This window comes from Corticium candelabrum, chromosome 15, assembly GCF_963422355.1.
Source record: "Corticium candelabrum chromosome 15, ooCorCand1.1, whole genome shotgun sequence".
NCBI lineage: Eukaryota > Metazoa > Porifera > Homoscleromorpha > Homosclerophorida > Plakinidae > Corticium > Corticium candelabrum.
Window position 1 is genome coordinate 853411 of NC_085099.1, and position 20431 is coordinate 873841.

At 43.0% G+C, this 20431-nt stretch overlaps 3 protein-coding genes across 4 annotated transcripts; 2 read left to right on the forward strand and 1 right to left on the reverse strand.

Annotated features, from left to right (window-relative positions):
• Nucleotides 1–2110: 2110 nt before the first annotated feature.
• Nucleotides 2111–3778, reverse strand: LOC134191006 (small ribosomal subunit protein bS18-like). Of its 2 annotated transcripts, none has more exons than XM_062659559.1 (5): nt 3658–3765; nt 3498–3587; nt 2710–2773; nt 2587–2646; nt 2111–2522 (listed from the first exon to the last, which is right to left on the reverse strand). In XM_062659559.1, exons 1-5 carry the CDS (start codon nt 3730–3732, stop codon nt 2482–2484), a joined length of 330 nt encoding a protein of 109 aa, XP_062515543.1. In that variant the 5' UTR covers nt 3733–3765; the 3' UTR covers nt 2111–2481. The 2 variants fall into 2 exon arrangements, with proteins under 2 accessions (XP_062515543.1, XP_062515544.1); XM_062659560.1 differs by having other exon boundaries at nt 2113–2522; nt 3670–3778.
• LOC134191005 (large ribosomal subunit protein uL16-like) lies at nt 3762–5220 on the forward strand. Its single transcript, XM_062659558.1, has 2 exons — nt 3762–3892; nt 4477–5220. The coding sequence occupies exons 1-2, from the start codon at nt 3839–3841 to the stop codon at nt 5011–5013; spliced, it is 591 nt and encodes a 196-aa protein (XP_062515542.1). The 5' UTR covers nt 3762–3838; the 3' UTR covers nt 5014–5220.
• Nucleotides 5221–7838: 2618 nt separating this feature from the next.
• On the forward strand, nt 7839–17764 carry LOC134190516 (neurogenic locus notch homolog protein 1-like). The gene is made up of 27 exons (XM_062658971.1): nt 7839–7982; nt 8059–8144; nt 8939–8969; nt 9033–9118; nt 9185–9293; nt 9366–9489; nt 10069–10120; nt 10266–10371; nt 10432–10638; nt 10703–10801; nt 10857–10933; nt 11008–11118; nt 11210–11339; nt 11400–11477; nt 11712–11772; nt 11838–11962; nt 12021–12101; nt 12180–12257; nt 12324–12415; nt 12481–15534; nt 15600–16039; nt 16101–16302; nt 16358–16795; nt 16859–16934; nt 16999–17147; nt 17209–17315; nt 17372–17764. Exons 1-27 carry the CDS (start codon nt 7911–7913, stop codon nt 17524–17526), a joined length of 6426 nt encoding a protein of 2141 aa, XP_062514955.1. The 5' UTR covers nt 7839–7910; the 3' UTR covers nt 17527–17764.
• The last annotated feature ends 2667 nt before the right edge of the window (nt 17765–20431 follow it).

Sequence of the window (20431 nt, forward strand, 5' to 3'; positions counted from 1 at the left end):
GACGTGTGTCCCTCTAACTGAATTAGATTCCTATACCTATGTATGGTGATTGATATATACAGCTATAATTTGATATAATTGCCACTGTAATTGTAGAGTGTCAGACCCTGTACTTTGTCTGCTGTCAAAGTCACAAAGCAAACAAAAAAGACAGCAAAAACAAGAGGAAACCAAGAATGCAAAAACGAATGGAAACGATTTGTCTCTCCAGGATCAACGCAACATTTTATCCAAACGGCAAAGTCAATGTATGGTATGTGAATGGACACACCAATCACTCGCCAAATCTATCCGAAATGCCCTTAACATCCCCTTAGCAGATGATGTCAAAGACATTGTTTCACAAAAGCTGGCAATGGGAGTGACAGTAGAGAGAATTCTTGACGGTACAGTTGATAATACCTGTCTGAGTTTTCTCTGTAAATACAGTAGTTGTTTTGGTACACCCAGATATATGGAGTGGTGTTGGAGATCGAGCAGAGAGACACAATTTTAACAGCATAGCACAGAAAGAGCACTTCATAACACGGCAGGACACTAGGAATATTTCCAAGTCAGTTGTAGATATGTCTGCAGTGAACCATGCCAATGATGCACAGTCTGTCGTTGCAATTGTGAAAAACTAGCCAATGAGCAATATAACCCTGTCTTGTTGCACAAACCATTTGGCGTAAAGGATGGTAATTTTCCTGAATTACCAGAAGATTCATTCATGTTAGTGATTCAGCCAGAGCATCAGAAAGAGCTGTTCGAAAAATTTCAGTTCTGGTGTGGTTTGTGTTAACTCAACGCACAACACAAATCAATACAACTATAAACTTATTACACTGATGATCAGAGATGATCATGGTCAAGGTAAAGACATTTTAGCCACACAATCAGTCGTTGCAGAAATTTTTCTAATTCTAAAGTCATTTGCCACACTTCACAGGCCGCACAGTAGCTTGGGCAATAAGCAGCAAAGAAGATCGCCCTTTCATTTACCAGGCCTTTCAAGCTGTCAAAACTGCATCACCAAATGCTGTTGTGACGACATTAATGAGTGCTGATGGTATAAAGTATATCAGTTGATATCTTCACAAAATATTGTTTGCGTTCATGTCCTATAGACAATGCTGCATGGACTGCTGCTAAGGCTGTATTTGGAAACAACATGAAGCATCTCCTATACAGATGGATTCTTGGCAGGTTTACAATGTGTACATACTGTATGCAAAGTGCTTTCTTATGTTTTAGCTATTTGCATCTAGAAACTTTAAGAAGAATTTATACGCAAAAGTAAAAACAAACTTAATCAGGTTGCTCTGTACCAAGGCTTGTACCTCATCCTAAGTGAAACAGACCATCCTAAGTGAAACAGACCGAACCACATTTCATGGGTACATGAATTCTTTATTCATACATGGCTTCCAAAGGAACCCAGCATCATTGATTATTTCAAGGTACACTACAGCTACAGGCCAGGTAGTGCAATCTGTTGATGCAAGTGGTATGACTGCTAAATATTGTTGACTCTTACAGAGGTGTGGGCAATGGCATATAGAGATTACGATCATGTTGACACAGACACAAACATGGCTGTGGAAAAGTAAGTACTATTAGACATCACAGTAAAGCAAAACCAGAACTCTTTATTTCAGAACCACTGTATGTATGTACTTGTAACAATAGAAATGAGGGTAATTTAGGAATATGGGGCATAAATTCATGCCACTCTATTTGAGAAGTTGTACCTATTCCTATACTTCTGTTATCTGTCTAGCCACTCCATAGCCGAACACAAATCACTCTACACTAGAACTGATTTCAGGATGTAACTGGATAAGCTAGAGAGCAGGCAAACTGACAGTGCCAAGCCAATAACCAAATGCTGTTGACTGTTACAACTGTGGAAGTGTATTTGGAAAGATTTACTTGCAACAGAGTTGTAAATGCTAAGTTACTATCTTGTCAACAATGATTAACCAAGGCTTATAGAACCCTCAGTTCAATGCACTTGATCATATATATATATATATAACAAGAGGACCACGCCCCTTTCAGTTGTGCGACCCTGATTAGAAGCTTGCTATGCTCGACAATCATAATGTACAGGTAGAAAACAAGCCACACGAACAACAAAAAAATGTGAGTACTGTACTGTACAAGCATTGTTTACAGATTTCTGCTTCTATAGAGATCACAAAGAGCCGAACCTACATACTACCTGGAAACTAGACCACTGATGTGCTGTAAACAGTCAATATGTGTGCAAGCCAAGCAGAAATGCATTGCCACACTCAGCTAGTACAATAGTATACAGATATTAATTAACTAATTAAGACAGCAGTAGACTCAAGATATGATTCTTCAAAGCAAATGCTTGTAATGACAAGACTGCGTGTACATTCAGTGTGAATTAAAGACAACATTCCACAGTTCGATGATTTTACATACAAGAACTCGGAAGTGTGCTTTTCAAGTTTGTGATCATGTTTTAGCTCAATTCTCGTTATGCCAAGGCTTAAAGTTTGGTAAATAACCTGTTAATTCAAAACTACATTACCGATGACAGAAAAGCATATAGATAAATAAGATCATGCAAACCTCTTTCTCGAGAACGACGTATAGCTTTAGAAATTCGTTTCTGCATCTTTTCACATATCCCTTATTTCTCATCCAAGACAAAATAAGCATCTAATGCAATGACTGCAGGTGGTGACAGCATACCTGTTTGTCTTCTACCTCGAATAAGGCCGTCAGGAGTCAGAAACTGTCTCAACAAGAGAGCATCCTGCAACAACATTGTTATAGCATTCAAATTTGTTTTCTGCTCTTTTTGCTTGCTTTGTCAATAATAATGATATAATGTGTTACCTATTACTATAAATTCCCTTGCACAAAATAGTTACACAAGTCCAAAGACATCAATGGTCTGCTCACATTAATTATTGATGTAAATCTTCAGACTAGAAACTAATAATGTCTTGGAGTGGCCTAAGCTGTGTCTAGCTCAGTGGCAGATCCACGGATGTTTCTACTGTTTCCATGGAAACATCCTTAAAGAATCAGAGAAATACACAGCAGAAAGTCAACTGAGAACATGAACAAATGCCAAGTTCGGATGCTCAAGCAGTGCCCCTGCAATTTGTGCAATCCTAATATAAAACTCGTCGGTTTGTTCTCTACAGTTTTGCCACACGTAGCCATATTGCTACCAAATGTATGTAATAAATTTGCCAAGCAGACGATTATACCACTTAGTAATTAATTAGAATTGGCAAGCAGACAATTACTACTCAGTACACCAATCATCTGCTTGGCAACTTTATTACATACGCTTGGTCACAAAATGGTTAACCATACAGAACAAATCCACAAGTTCTATGTAGTGGAATTTTATACACATGTTGCAGGGGCACTGCCTGGGTGCCAAAATTTGGCGTTTGTTCACGTTCTCAGTTAATCCGTTTCTTTAGGGTCCGCCTACGTCATCTTTGACTGCACAAACATCGTACCTTGTAGCCAAACTTCTCCAGCCCATTGCGACAGAGCGGACAGCCGGGTAGATCAGCTTTGTCAGTTTTGCTTGCAGTCAAAACGGTAGCCTGATCATGACCAAATACACGTTCACTCCTGATTGGTCTAGCAACGACAGGCTTGCTTATCTAAGCTTACCTGGTAGCTTACCTGATGCAAAAAGACCCGTTTTCTCGCTATTGCGACTGATCCTCGCACAGTCAGCAGCGACATCGAAAAATTACGCTGGATTTCCCGTATAATAAACTGCGCATAGACGTGTAGGTTTAGTGCAGAGACATTGCTTGAAGCATTTCTGTTAGTATTTTGTGATGCTACGATGATATGCAGAGCTAGAGTACTCCAGTTTCCTACTTTCTCGTTACAACAGCAGGTAAAATGCGTTACGCTGTTGTGTGTGTGTGTGTGTGTGTGTGTGTGTGTGTGTGTGTGTGTGTGTGTGTGTGTGTGTGTGTGTGTGTGTGTGTGTCAGTGTGTGTGTGTGTGTGTGTGTGTGTGTGTGTGTGTGTGTGTGTGTGTGTGTGTCAGTGTGTGTGTGTGTGTCAGTGTGTGTGTGTGTGTGTGTGTGTGTGTGTGTGTCAGTGTGTGTGTGTGTGTGTGTGTGTGTGTGTGTGTGTGTGTGTGTGTGTGTGTCAGTGTGTGTGTGTGTGTGTGTGTGTGTGTGTGTGTGTGTGTGTGTGTGTGTGTGTGTGTCAGTGTGTGTGTGTCAGTGTGTGTGTGTGTGTGTGCGTGCGTGTGTGTGCGTGTCAGTGTGTGTGTGTGTCAGTGTGTGTGTGTGTGTGTGCGTGCGTGTGTGTGCGTGTGCGTGCGTGTGTGTGTGTGTGTGTGTGTGTGTGTGTGTGTGTGTGTGTGTGTATGAATGTGCGTGGGTGTGGGTGTGTGTGTGTGGCAAGTATCATAAATGATTTGTTAATCATAAAAGTGTGAGACTCATTATGCTACTGCTTGTTTGTATAGATTTTATGGAGAGTGATGGGGTTGTCATCCATTGGCGCTTCCATAGAAGCCCCTCGATTACTGACAAGATATGAAAAACCTCCTGGTATGAAGCTACAAGGATCACATGCTTTGGTTGCAAGAGAGCCAGGAGTGATCAAGGCTGCACAGATCAAGTCAGCTCGTTTAGTCATTGCTCGCACTATCACTAGACGCGGAAAACTTTGGATTAGAATCTTTCCCGACTTACCTGTCACTGGAAAAGCTGTAGGAGTTCGTATGGGCAAAGGAAAAGGGACAGTGAAATACTGGGTCAGTTATGTAAGAGCCGGACAACTTCTGTTTGAAGTTGATGATACTCAAGAAACTCTGGCTGAGCAAGCTTTATCTAAAGCAATGTACAAGTTTGGTATCAAGACAAAGGTCGTAAAGAAGGGTGATCCTTGGCTGCCTTCTGCGAATGTCTCGGCCAGACTTCCTGGTGGACGAGTAAAGCCTAAACCCATGTTTTGGTCTAAGAAGCAGATCAGAAAAGGAAAACTCGATACTCGAGCATAAAGAAACTGCTTTGCTGTGCTTCACTGTTGACATATAAATTTTCTCTAGAAAATGACACCATAATTATGAATAGAAAAAGACCAGCTAGGATGTTTAACCTTGTGATGTTATTGATCAATGCATAATAATCCCAGACACTCTTTGTCACGATATATATCTGTATGTGTGATGAATGCTGAACAGAATGCACTCTTGGTGACTGTAGACTGACTCTGCTCGGCGTTGACTGTGTCTTCTGTTCAGGATCGCTTTGAAAATAACATGCATAATAGATGATGGTGGCTTAGATGCATAAGCACTGGTTGGGTGCATGTTAGTTTACCAAGTCTGTGAGTTGCAAGACATGCATTGTATATGAGCCTCTAGAGAAACATTTTCTCAGCTCCAATTTCACTTCCATGTAATAGTGATCATCAACCTTGTTGCTCTAGATGTTGATCATGTGGCATTTGAATCCATACATAAGTGTGAGCAATTAGTCAGGATAAATACTTCATTGTTTGTACACAGATTATGTCCTTCCTTTGCTATCTGCTTTCTTAAAACTTTGGGTGTAGGTCAGAAAAGAATAGTGAGTTGTATGTCCTCTACAGACAAGTTACGCACTATCTTAGCTATATAGCTAATTGCTCTTCGACCAAATTAAAGGCTTGTTTCAGGAACACCACAATTTGCAATAATCTAGATAGAGGAGCAAGAGAGCAAAATGTAAATTAACATAATTAAAGGGTGCAGTTTGCTAATCTTGGACCACACATCACTAGAATTTAGTGTTCAATGAGACTGTAGCAATTCACTTCTGAAAGCTTGTGCAGTTGATAGTGAGTAGAATACAACAAACTTGGAATATTACATTTAGTTAGAAATATGGGAAAAGTGTACCACATACAACATATTTGTATAAATGCATTTCAATTTGTTCAAGCAATGCATGACACCAGTACTCATTAATATTACACATTGCAATTAAATACTTAATACATAATGCATCATACCATATCTCTAGAGGTGAGTTTGCCTAAATTGTAGCTAAAATGTTTGTCTTATGTCTTGTTTCCGTTTTCTGTCTGCTTCTACTGCCTCAAGCTAGGCTACCTCTATCTAGGCTACCTCTATCTAAATGTAAACAAACACTGTGTGAACACCCATATATTCTTCATTTAGATTTATTTTCTTCTCACAGTGGTTTAGAGCCATCATTATATCCAGGGTCCTTTTTTGTATTGTCTGAACGTGAACATGCATTACATCCATCATCATATCCAGAGTCCAGTCCTTTCTTTGTATCCTCTAAACGTGAACATGCATTCACTCTGTCAGGTGCAATGGTATTGTTATTGCAGTAATATAATGCAGATTTGTTTAAATCATTCAATAGTGAATTAATAAAAATAGAATCCATCTATGTTTGCATGTTTGCAGCAAACAGGTTTCAGCAATAACTGGCAATGACTGGCAAGATTAGCGATATATGATATATATGTTAAAATATAAAATATATATATATATATATATATATATATATCACTAATCTTAATTTTTCAAATGTGCTGCTGGCAAGTTGCTGGGTTGCGCACCTTAAATGATGCGTGACAAGTAGGCCTACACACTCCACTATGGCATATTCCAAAACGTAAAGGAATAGTAAAATAACTACTTGCAGGACACTAACGTGAATCAATATTAATGTGTGAGCAACGATTCAATATCATGCATGAGGTAAACTGATGTCTATTTAGATCCTCTTCATTAGCTAGGATGGGAATGTACACAACAATCTGCTCATAACTATTCATGTCAAACAGTAGGAAGTATTGTGTCTGACAGTCTGTAAATAGTTTTGGAATAGTGCAATCTTGTCAAATAAGGAACGATCTCTAGGATCAGATACTTTCACAAGGGATAGTTATGTGTTATTTCGGACCTCAAATTTTTAACGTCTGTTATTTTGTGTACTCATGATATTCACTTATTCTCGTTCCGGTCAGAAAGTGTGGTTACTACTGTCTACTTGGTACAAACAATTAATTAACGCGAATTCTGGTCATGCTGCCAATTTCCACTGCTAGATTTTGCAGCAAAATCAGCAATGCGTTGCGTTGTCACTGTACTGCACGCATCCAGACAGCAGCAGTTGGCTATATATCTCATCTCTACAACCCAACACTTGTGGTGTGCATTTGGGTTACCCACCGGTAGTTGTACAACGTGTGCAGCTTCTTCTCGAGAGATCTGAGGCGTTACCTTGCAGGTTGCCACCACCTATCAAGTGTGTTGCTGTCTATTTCGATGTAGATGCAGTTTCGTTGTACACCAGTGACCTCTCCTCCACTCGCAAGTGAAAGCAGGTGATGCAATATGTAATACGACCGCGGACGACGCTACACCGGTATCCACGAAACCATCCGTGAGAAAAATTTCTCAATCTGCAAACAGTACGTCGGCCGTCACGAAGTCAGATGTCGTCTGCCAAACACTGTAGCGAGTGTCTCGGACGCGTCCGACTCGCGACGCCACACAAACTTCCTCTTTTGTGGCTCGTGGCGCCTGTAAACTCGCTCGCTGCCGCCTCGTCGACGGTATTCACTGCGAGGGAGGAGCCGTTTGTCGGGATGCGTAAATTGAAGGCGGAACGAGGCGTGTCACAGCTGCGTTAGAGTAATTAACGCGACACTTATCTATACCGGAAGTGCTGTGTTTGTGTTAGCAATCACGCACGTCACTTTCCATAATTCGATTAGATAGCAACCAATGACAGTAGGCGTATCCCAGATTCCAGGATATCATCGTTCTAAAGCCATCGATCGATCAGTCTGGACCATTTGCAGTGTAAGTGTTTCCGTCAGCTCAAAGGCCTCGGCGTGAGTCGTCCACACTCGAGAGCGTCTAAGTCAGCCATGAAGCGGCGGAGATCGTGCCGCACGCTTCACGGCTTGCTACTTCTATTGCTGACGATGACCGGCTGGAAGGTGTGTGTTGATCGACGACGGAATGTGTTGCACCTCGCGTTGTTTATCAACTTGACGGGGGACGTTGTCATTGCAGGATTCGTCCTTCGCATCAGCGACCACTGGAAAGCACCCGTTTCGCATCTACGTGTCATATGGATCAGGACTCGACCAGAATGTTGGGTACGAAAGTCGATTATTCGATAAAAATGGAGAACGCGCGTGTAGCACAGCGGGCGCCGTTTGCGCTTTTCAACGAGATCTAGCGATTGCACTCTCGGCTGGCACGTTTCAACATGAACTTAGCCAATGCCGAGCATCTCATGACATCAGACGTCATGTAGCATGATGTGTGAGAGTGATGGCTGAGATGGGGTGCTGTCAGTTGGATGTCACCTGTTGTAGCAACTTGCTAGATACACTACACACACAGTTTGTTCTCGGTTTCTGGATGTGTGACATCGAGTGTGAATGACGGGGTCGTGGGCGACGCGATTAGCTTGTGCGCGGACTTGCTTCCTCTCTTGCGGTCGAATAGCCAAGTGCCCAGTAATCGATTTCGGGTGTGAATTTTTGCGTGGAAGTCGGGAAACGCCGACGGAACGCGTCGCTCTTCACGCCAGTCACCGATTCGAACGCGTCGCTCAGACATGGGCTAATAAACCAAAATGTATTTTGGGAGATTCCTTTCTGTCGTATTGTTTGGCTAGTGCGGTCGAATCGCTCTACTCCCACCGCGTAGACTACAGTCTGCTGGCGGGGGAGGTTGTCGCTTGGGTGTAGACGTCGAGGGTTTCTTTGCACTCGCTACTGCTACATTATCCCTGCATTCAACACGCTAAATTAACTCCCTTGTTTTGAATAGAAGCCCGGCAGCGTGCGGGTAGTGAACGCAATAGCTACACTGTTGAACCATTACAACATAGTTTACTACAAGAAAAATGTTTGCCGTCTGACTCTATTGTCTTCGTTTTTAGGAGTCGAAGCGCGATGCAACGCATGGTTCAGGTAATACACGCGATTTCTTGTCTGTGTGGTGACGTGAACGCCTCCTTTGTTACACGCACGCAGGATGTTCTCGTTCAGTCTGCAGTCAGTTGGCTAGAGAACGCACTCAAAGTAGCAGATGTGGCCAACTCGACCATCAAAGCGACGCGGTATTTGTTCTATTTTGTCATCTATATGCGCGTTTCTACTAAAACAACGTAAATATTCGTTTCCAGTGTTTGCACGGGCAGCCATTTTCTCATCAAAGGCCTACAGTACTGCGTCGGGAGTTGCGCGTCTGTTACAAAGTGTGGCGCAGCCATTGTGCCCGAGAAGCATCTGAAAGTATGGAACCGGATGATATTTGGTGTGGGTATTTTTGTGTGTGAACTCGGTGTCGTGTGTCTTTCTGACTAGCAATGCCGGACGTGTGACTCACAGCAGAGACAATGCTCGCCCACTGGACCGATTCAGCCCGGCGTCACGGGTTATGATTTTATTCTCTATGTGACTGCAGTCAATACAGCTACTTGCTTGACAGGTTAGTTGCGAGTTGATGGTCGACGGGGCGGTAGGAGGGCCGCATTTGTCTGGGTGCTGGCGCTGCTGTCTCAACAATATCGAATTTAGCCTCTAACCATAAATGCATGAGGAGGTGTAAAGTGATCTAGCCGTCGTTCATGCGTGTTGACGCTTTTTGGTTCTCTAGACCGCGTCTCTAGGTGTTGGTTCGCGTTGCTTTCCTCTCTGCTGTTCTATTGTCGATATGCGAGAAAGGAGGCAGGCAGATGTAAATATAGCGTTCTGTGTTACAAGCAATTTGGTTAGTGTGTCTAGTGCCCTCATCTGTGCTCAACGTGTTGGCTATTTGGCGCGTTTACGGTAGCCTAGGGACATCTGTAGTGCTTACGTGTAGTGATTGATTTAGCAGATGCTGGATGGTCTGTAGTGTGTTGTGTGATTGTTATGCAAGAGGACATGGTAGGTTGGTTAGTTCCCTCAGGCATGGCTGCTTGTTTACTGCATGGCTGTTTGTTCCTATTGTTATACGCGTCAGTGGTGCCTCATAACATTAGCGGGTGTCTCACGTAAATTGAGAGTTTCTCTCCTTTGTGTGCAGAGGATGCTGTGTCTCATGCACATCATTGTGAGCAAGAGAAGACCTTGGACAGGTGAATACAGTAGAGGTGTTGGTTTGCTTAGAGCAGTTGCATACTATTAGTAGTTTATGCAAATGACAGTTTTGTCATTGCTAACAAAAGTCTGGAGTTGATCATCTGCTGGAAGTGGTTACTCACTACTTGTCTGTCTTTGCAGACCAGTTGTGGGTAACTTGAACATCTGCCCCAATAGAGTGTCATATCTGGCCAAAGACTACCAGAATCAGGTCCAATATATCATCCATGACCTTCTCCATGCTCTGGTTAGTTCTCTCCTCATGATCAATGAACAATAGATGTGTTATAGTTTTATGTGTTTTTAGGCGTTTTCTCCTCTTCTGTATGGATTTTACAGAGACAGCAATGGTTTAGCTTTGACACCTAGAGACAAGCATGGTTTGCCTAGTAGGACCAAGATCGGTTATGCCTGGAGTAACCAGGTCATTCAGTACAAGCAGATATCTGACTGGGAAACATCGAGTGGCATGCTCAATCACAGCATTGCATACATGGTAACACCAAAAGTGCAGGTAAGACGCGCAGTATATGCACATAAGTTGACTCTATGGGATGTTAGTCTATGTTATTTGGTAGACTGCAGTACGAAATCACTTTAAATGTCCCACTTTAGAAGGTGCTCCTTTGGAGCTACAAGTGTTTCCATATCACCACTGGGAAAATCGATTGTTTCAGGTTTGTCTGAAAATTTACAGCAAAGTTTCTCTTAGCTGACGCGTTGATCTTACAGGGTGAACTGATGTCTGGCAACACAAATCAATTTCTTGTAATTTCTGAGATCACACTGGCAGCACTTGAAGACACAGGGTACTTTACCTTTATCTGTTGTGTTGTGTTTTCACTATATTTATAGTAATAAATATTTGTTGTACGATGTGTAGTTGGTATGCAGCAGATTATTCCTATGCTCAGAAGTTTACCTGGGGCAAAGGGCTGGGATGCGACTTTGCTAAGAAGAGTTGCCTTGGTTATATGAAGAGCAGGAAGAAATTGTGAGTCTGTCACTGATATTTGTGTACACCTTGCGTTCTTTGTTGTACAACTGTTGTTATGATACTAAACATGTTGTTGTTCTTACGATAGTGGACAAGATGTAACACCATTTTGTGAACAAAAGTCGTCTCCTAATGCTGTAACCTGCAGCTCGAATAGAAGGTCGATTGCAAAATGTAACCTCGTGGAACATCCCAACTCTCTTCCTAAAGAATACAGAGTAAATCATGATTGGCATGTGTAGTCAATGATATTAGACCAGTTACATTGTTATTGTTAGTATTTTGCTGGCACCAGTGGTTTTAGTGACAAGTCTGGTGGAGAGGACACAGTGGCCGACTACTGTCCCTATTACCAGGTTAGTCTCAATGAACTTCATATTAGAGTCTGAGGGTGGTGCACTATGTGAGGTAGTTGGAGACAAACAGCTAACATAGTTTTGGCAATCTACTTAGTAGCCCTTATGCCCATTTAGTCAAGATTCTAGGTAGCTCCTAAATGGGATAACAGCTTGTTAGCTGGTTGGCTGCTAACTTAAGATGACTCAGGTTTCAGGCTTCTTTCTAAATGTGGTCTGTTTTTTTGTTCGTAGAAATTTCTTCTTTCCAATGGGCAGCAGGATTCTAGGTGTTTTGTGGCAGGCAATCAGCCTGGTAAGAGAGAAGGTGGAATTATAGTCTTAAGTTTATAGTAATTTAGTGTGTCTGGGGGTGTGTAGCTCACAATATTGGCTTGGAGAGTTATGGCGCTTCTTCTGTGTGTCTGAACCATGGGCGCCAGTGGACTGAGACTAGAGACAGCGTCGCTACCTCTCTAACTAGAACTGGCGCCGGTTGTTACAAGGTAGGTCTTGCTGACAAGTCAGTACTCATTATTTCGATATATTTTGTTTTATGTCTAGATCAGTTGTTCTAGCAACCAAGTTGTCGTCCAGATGAAAGGATCATCGAACACCTACACTTGCACAACTAAGGGAGAAGAGGTCTGAAACCACCACTTGGGCATGCTAAGTTATCAGTGCGGATGGTTGCACTAACACTGTCCTCTATTCTGCTAATAGATTTTAGTGTCAGAGACTATCAATGGAGCAAACTACTTTGGATCGTTTTACTGTCCAGCATTCAGTGAGGTTTGTCAGGTAAGTAGTTTAGTGTGTGCTAATCTTAGTTAAGACAAAACTCAGTTTGCTTCCCCTGTTGTGTAGGGACATGGCTGTATAAACGACTGCTCGGGCCAGGGTCGTTGTGTCAATGGAGCATGTATTTGTGATCCAGGATACTACAGTTCGGACTGCAGGTGAGATCTGCCAGTTGTATACCTTTGTGTTTTCTTGTCATCAAATGTGGTGTCTGTTATTACAGTTCAAGGTACTTCGACAGGTTGCAACATTGCAACTCACAGCCATGTTTGAATCAAGGAACATGTCAAGACACCAGTTTCAGTTATAAGTGTTCGTGCAGAACAGGAACATCGGGCACTAACTGTGAGATCAACCAGGACGAATGTCATTCAAATCCTTGCCAGAATGGAGCTACATGTGTCGATGGTGTCAATTCATACACGTGCCAATGCAAAGTCGGATTCGAAGGTACACTGTGCGAGAAAGACATCAAGGAATGTTCATCCAGTCCGTGCCGTAATAGTGGCATTTGTCTGGAAAGCGAAAACAGGTATACGTGTAGGTGTAAGTCAGGCTACAGTGGCATTAATTGCGAAGTCAAGCTTACGAATTGTCCGCATTGTTTCAATGGTGGTACCTGCCGTTTGGGCAGCAATGGTATATCAGTTTGCGACTGCCGCATAGGATATGGTGGTACTCTGTGTACAAGAAATGTGGTTTACTGTGATTCCAGCCCGTGTGCAAACGGTGGAACATGCACGGAAAGACAAGGTGGATTTACTTGTAGATGTCGGTCGGGTTACATTGGAGATCAGTGCGAGACAAAAATCATACCGTGCTCTGCAGGATTATGTCAGAACGGTGGATCGTGTCAGGATACATCGGTTGGTTTCAAGTGTACATGCAGTGCTGGGTTTACCGGTGACAACTGCGATGTGAACGTGAACGAGTGCATGTCGATGCCGTGCAAGAATGGCGCCACTTGCGAAGACAAAGTGGGCAGCTTCCACTGCCGCTGTGTTCCCGGGTATCAGGGATTCTTGTGCGAGATCGACTTCGTCGAGTGTGATTCGAATCCATGCCATAACAACGCCATTTGTAACAATTATGTCAATTCTTTTCGTTGCGAATGTCAACAGGGCTATTCGGGTACTCTTTGTGACCAAAACATCGACGACTGCAAAGGAGTAACATGTCAAAATGGAGGAAATTGTGTGGACGGTATAGATTCATATTCCTGCTCTTGCCCGACCGGTTTTTCTGGGCATCTTTGTGAGACTGACATACAGGAGTGCTCATCGAGTCCTTGCAGGAATGGAGGAAAGTGCGTTGACGAGATGGCTGGGTTTCGGTGTTTGTGTCTTCGTGGTCATACGGGTGAGCTATGCGAGTCAGAGATCGACGAATGTGCTAGTAATCCTTGTCAGAACGGTGGAACATGTCAAGACCAATTTCGTAACTACACATGCAGCTGTGACACCAGCTACACGGGAGTGCATTGCGAAGTGGACATCGATGACTGTGCATCGCAGCCGTGTCTCAACGGTGGCCAATGTATAGACGGACGGAATTCGTACACCTGCGACTGCCCGACAAACCAGATCGGTCTCCATTGCGAAACTGTCGTCCAGCTACCCAACCCTTGCGATTCCAAGCCGTGTCAGAGTGGAACATGCACAACTATTGGACCGAATCATTTTTTATGCTTTTGCTCACTGGGCTTCAGTGGCTTGCTTTGCGATTATGAGATAGACAACTGTCTATCTCATCCGTGTCCGCGTGGCAGCCAATGTGTTAGTCATCTGTCCGGCTATAGCTGCAACGAATGCGCCAGCAGTCCATGTCTCAATGGCGGCCAGTGCATAGACAAGCAGCAGGGCTTCGATTGTCGATGTCTTACCGGATATTCTGGAGCTCAGTGTGAGATTGATCTAAACGATTGCGACCCTATGCCTTGTCTGAACGGTGGGAGATGCATCGATGGAGCAGGACAGTATACTTGTATCTGTGTGGCCGGATATGAGGGTACCGATTGCGACAAAGACACGGACGATTGTCTCTCCCATCCGTGTATGAATAATGGAACGTGTTCGGATTATGTCGCCAGTTACTCGTGTCTGTGTGAGACGGGATATGCCGGCGAAAATTGTGAAATAATACAGCAGGATTGCCGAGACTGGCCTTGTTATAATGGAGGTAGCTGTCTGACGACCACAGGGTTACGACATTGTAGCTGTTTACCTCCATATACGGGACCTCGGTGTGAAATAGACATATCTGTCAACGAATGCTTGTCTAGCCCGTGTTTGAATAACGGACGTTGTATTGACCAAGCCGGTGGCTATTACTGTGAATGTGATGCAGGATTTCAAGGAGTTTGGTGTGAGAAAAACATTGATGATTGTGAGAAGCATCTTTGTCAAAATGGAGGCTTGTGTGTCGATGGTATCACTACGTACTCATGTGTATGCCCTAGTAGGTACACCGGACAGTTTTGCTCCGAGACGGTAAACATTTGTGACTCTAGTCCGTGTAAGAACGGAGGAACATGCTACGGTGGCATCTATGATGATTTTAATTGCCTGTGTGTGAAAGGCTATAGAGGAGATATGTGTGAACGCATCGTTCCGTTGGTCTGTTTGGAAGTGGATTGTCTCAATGGTGGGACGTGTGTAGAAGTACAAGGAGCCGCCGTGTGCGAATGTCAGATAAAATATTCGGGCAGCTGGTGTGAAAACAGAGACACTCCGTGTGCCAGTCGTCCGTGCTTGAATGGCGGTACTTGCCATCTACAAGTAAACAGCTATGAGGGATACGAGTGTCTTTGCTTCGACTTGTTTGATGGCAAGAACTGTGAAAACAAACGAGGCATTTGTAGCTCTCGTCCTTGCAGAAATGGTGGCTTTTGTGTTGAGAATTCGGTAAACGATCTCAGTCCATTCTCTTGTCTCTGTCTTTCTGGTTACATGGGAGTATTGTGTGAAAAGAAGTCATCTTCATGTGATCCTAATCCTTGTGCCAATAATGGGAAATGTCGACCGAACTTGCAAGGTGGACACTTCTGTACATGTGTCTTCCCTTACACGGGACCATCATGTCATGGTGCTATTACAGTACCATCATTTGAGTCATTTTCCTACTTGTCTTTGCATCCTGGGTTGACGACTAGTGGATCATCGTTTGAAATAACATTCAGTCTTTATCCTAGAAGCAAAGATGGCCTTGTACTTACTAGTGCAAATGGCAACGGCGATTACATTGCAGTGGGACTCTCAAATGGAAAAGTTCAATTTCAGTGAGTGATTGCATCTCATCAGTGGCGCACTGTATTAATTCTAATGTATGTGTGTTATGTTGTAGGTATAACTACAGTGCTGGGCAAGGTCATCTCACAAGCAACAGTCTATTGTCATTGAACGAATGGCACACTATTCATATTTCTCACAGTGACAACAAAGAAGAACTAGTTGTTGACAACGGTCATCCTGTAATGAGTACGAGTACATTACACACTGGAACAAACGTTGACTTGCAAACTTTAGTAATCGGTCGTAACAGCTTGGCCACTGCTACGGGAATATACAGAGGTTTTTCTGGTTGTATTTCCAACTTGGCCATCAATTCTCGTCCTATTAGACTGGATCAAAGTACTGTGCTGATGTCAGGCAGTGTAGAAAATTGTTTTGCCACCAGTCAGTGTGACGAAGAATTTTGTCTAAATGGAGGGACCTGTATCCGCTTGGCCGACGGTCCGGTGTGTGCTTGTAGTCATGGATTTACAGGAAGTCGCTGTGAACATGGTAAGAGAGGCACATGTTTATGACTGTTGTGAAACATGTTTTAACGAATTTTCTATGTTAGGCTCCAGTTTCCTATTGCCGTTCTTCTCTGGTCACTCATACCTCAAGATCAGAACTCCTACTGTGTCTGGAACGACATTGCAGGCATCACTTACATTTCGTACATCCAAACGAGACGGATTGTTGCTGTACACATCGGAGTACCTCGATGGATCGGGAGATTTCTTTACCGTCTACTTGTCTGCCGGGCATGTTGTTTTTGGGTTAGTTCCAATGTCCATTGATGCTTATTTGAGAGTTAAACTTACGGTCTAATAGGTTTGATAGTGGATCTGGAGCCGGGTGGCTACGTAGTGCAAGTGATGTAGCTTTGAATCAGTATATCAGAGTGACTGTTAGCAAACAAGGAATCGTTGGAGATATGTCTGTCGACTCCAGAGAGTTTGTCACTGGTCAATCCCAAGGACCTTTCACAACTACAAGCTTACAGCCATCCGTGTACATCGGTGGAGTACCATCATCACTGTTATCGTTACCTCCGGCTTTAGTCACTGTCCTACCCGACACGGGTTATGTGGGATGTATTAGTGAACTGACCATCAATGGAAAGAAAATCGACTTGTCATCGCACAATTTAGATGTCTGTCCCACCGATGTAGAAAACTGTGGTGCCGAAACGTATGCTGAGGAATTGCCAATATTTGCAATGCCGTCATTTCGTGGAAACAGCTACCTTCAATATGATCTTACTCCGAGGTGTGTTGCTCTATAAGTGATATTTGTTTTTCACCATTTGTTATGCAACAATTCTCTGTGAAGGTTTCCGACGCAGAACGAGTGGACAGTAGAGTTCAGACCGACCACTGCCAGTGGTGTAGTCTTCTATGTTGGACAGGTAGGAATATACGCTGTATTGTTATTGTTTGTGTTTGCTGTATTTACATCTGTTGCCATTGTAGCCAAACAATTCGAGTAGTGGCAGATACCTGTACCTCGAGCTTTCCAACGGACAGGCAGTCGTCAAGTTTAATTTTGATGGTGGCGAACATGTCATATCTAGTCGGCTGCACCTTGGTGTGGGAAGGTGGCACACTGTAACAGTATCAAGGTAGAGAAAAAACATACACAATTTCTTTACTGTTGTGTTCTACAACTCTTTCTCTGTATAGGAGTGGCAGCGTAGTAGCACTAATTGTCGACGACGAGCAACGCATTGACATAGCACCACTGTCGGGCTCTCAAACTGTGTTGACACTGCCTAACAACATGTTCTTGGGTAAGGAACAATCGAGTCACATGTTTGAAATGTGTTAACATATTCGTGTGTTTCAGGTGGTTTACCCTCACATACTCTACCCCTACCTGTTCAAGGCTTCATCGGTTGTATTCGCTCGGTCAATTTAGATGGCAGCATTGACCTAGCATTACGACTTCGGGCTGTATTTGGAGTTGATGTGATGGAATGTTCTGCTGACGAACTTCGGTAGTTGACGGTTGTAGTGTACATGTAGCTGAGACTCGTTTATAACTGTAGGTGACATTGAGAACTAACTGGATGGTCGAGATACGGATTATTTTTATAGTATGTTCTCTGTGCATATAACATAAGGTAACGTTTCTACAAATTTTGCTGGTCGATTAGAAAGAGACTAGATGGCAATACTTCTAGAATGTGAGCCTGGATCAGGCAATGTTTGATTGTAATATTAAAATACAGGCACGAGAGATCCGTTTTGAGAGTGTATTATGAATCATGCATGTGCTCTGTGGACACTGTGAGTGAACAACACGTGGGCATCAGATGCATGCAAACACGTGTCATGTAGACGTAACCTGCTGTAATGGTTAGGAATCAATAGATTTTCACAGCCGTATACACACACACGACTCTGGATTTTCACATAGTCTCGCGTAGCCAGACACTCTCCCCGCATACTCGGATGTACGCGGGAGGGTCTGGCTACGCGAGACTCCTGTAGAACCCAGAGCCGTAGAGCCAGCCATATCTACAGGGTGCCCTACACCAGAGCCGTATATGGCAGTTGACAACGTTGTGATTCATTAGATCTACGATCTTTTGGAGACTGCTCATCAGTTGTTAATGACACTAAGTTAATTAAAAGTATGATATTGGAATTTGTAACTTGGTTGACATGTTATGTGAAATTTTAGAATGATCATTATTCTTGTAGGTGCACGACTGCTCTACTATTAAAACTTGACGCTATGAAAACTGACATCAGTTGACAGACAACGTTGATGATCGAATCTAGGGTATGCTATAGGCTGTTGTCATGTGCAGCAGATTGACATGAAAACCTCACTTTTATGTCCTGCACGATTGCAATTTACCTTGCAGTTAACTTACATTTGACTCAGTATGCCAAGTAAGTATTGCACATGTAATTGCATGGTAATGATTCACTGGTGATTGGTTTGCACTGAATCCATTTAGTTATAACAAATCTTTCGAGCACTGTATAATGGTTGTCATGCTAGCTATATTGCCCAGAGCAGAGCTGACTGCAACTGGGCACTTCCACATGTGGCGGATGGTGGAGTGGCCTTCAGATATGGAAGTTAGCTGCGATATAAGCAGGTTTCCTGTCGAATAAGCAGTCGGGGACCAACAGCGGTAGTGTTATCAGGGAGGAGGGATGCACTGCTGTTTCACTTAAGTACTCCAAAATTTCAGTGACAGCATTACGACGTGGTGAGTACAAGCTGCCATTTCAAAAGCTTGTGCCATGCAATGTGTACTGTATTAAATGGACATTGGCAGCCCTGTTTGTGCATGGCTAAAGGTCTGTGGTTTCAGACAGTTTATGAGTTTGGCTGATGAGGCGGACAATAGACTGTGGCTTCACTCTGTACTGTAGTCCAACGGCTCTGATGGCATAAAATACTGAGTAATCTGACATATTCAAATGGCAGTAATACAGACCTTTTGCTGGCAAATCACATGCATCCAGGCGCATAGTTCTCTTGTTGCATCTCTTGCCCTAGAGATCTGTTTGTGCGTTCTGAACGAGAGAGTGGGTTTGGTCTCGCACTCCCCTTACTCACTATAATTTCTCTTACTCATAAGAGACATTGAAGAAGGAGTCATCACCGAAAGCGGTGGATATACCATCATATATATATATATATATATATATATAGCTAGATGTAGTTTAGATGGTACTGCTAGTCCCCTATGGGACCTATAATATAATATATATGTTTATATATATATAAAAAAAAAATATATATATATATATATATATATATTTAGTCAATTGCAAAGAGCAGGTAGTCAATCTTCTAGGAAGGCAACAGCATGTAGCCTTGTTTAGTTACTTAAAAATATACGAAATAATTTGAATGGCGTTAGTTTCACATTCTATAGTTTGTCTTGTTGAGGTTAGAGTATAGATGGCCAGGAGGTGAGAAGTCGTACATCAAAGGGCGATGTCTTCTTGCACATACGTCAATACCTACGTTTAGTGTATGTGGCGTGAATCTTACTAGACAGTTTACTTGAAGTTTTCTTAGCGCTTGCTTATTTTACTGCGTTCTTACTTGACTTTGCTAAATTCAGATTTGATCACGAGCACTTTTTCAGGCTTTGTGTAGTTCAGCCAACTCATCATTGTAGCTTTAGGTTCATGTTTCAGCTAAGAGTGAACGTTAAGAAGCAATGCAAACAGTGGGATTAGTCTAATACTGCCACTATTACGCACAGAACATGGTGGTGTAAATGGATGGCATAGAGTTGTCCAAATGGATGGGGTTTGGGAGGAGCTAATTAAGCCCTCAAAGTCGGCCATTAGTAATGGCGGCCTGCTGACGCACTCCAGCATTACCATGCAGCTGCTTGTGCCTTGAAAACGTAAAGCTGCACCTTCTACTACTTGAGTTACATAGTGTATGTACACTCCCGATCCTTAAGACTAAAGCTAATTTGGCATAAACAGAATTTTGAGATGACTGTGTATGGCGGAATCTGAACAAAAGATCACAGCCAAAATCTTGCCTTCATCTCAAACCTTTTCCAAGTAGCGTCACTATATAGTTATCTTCTTACTGTTAACTTTGAAGCGCCTTTTAAAGTCAGTTGAGGCTTGATCCTGGCCGAGTTTTCGATCTCGATCAACCGTTTTAATGACGGAAGCAGCTAGACCTGCATGGGTATGAAAATAACGCTCTATAGCATGTTGAGGCCAACCTTTTAACACTAGGTTTTATCCAGTGCTCTTTTTGGTCTGTGAAGTCTACATCACATTGTATTTCTGCAACCCGATTGTTGATCTTGTTGCATGTGTATAGATCGAGGCTTACTGCCATGACTCTGCACATTGTCCATATCGATATCCAGTGCAGTTCCTATGTAAAGAACCCTTGGTGTCAAAA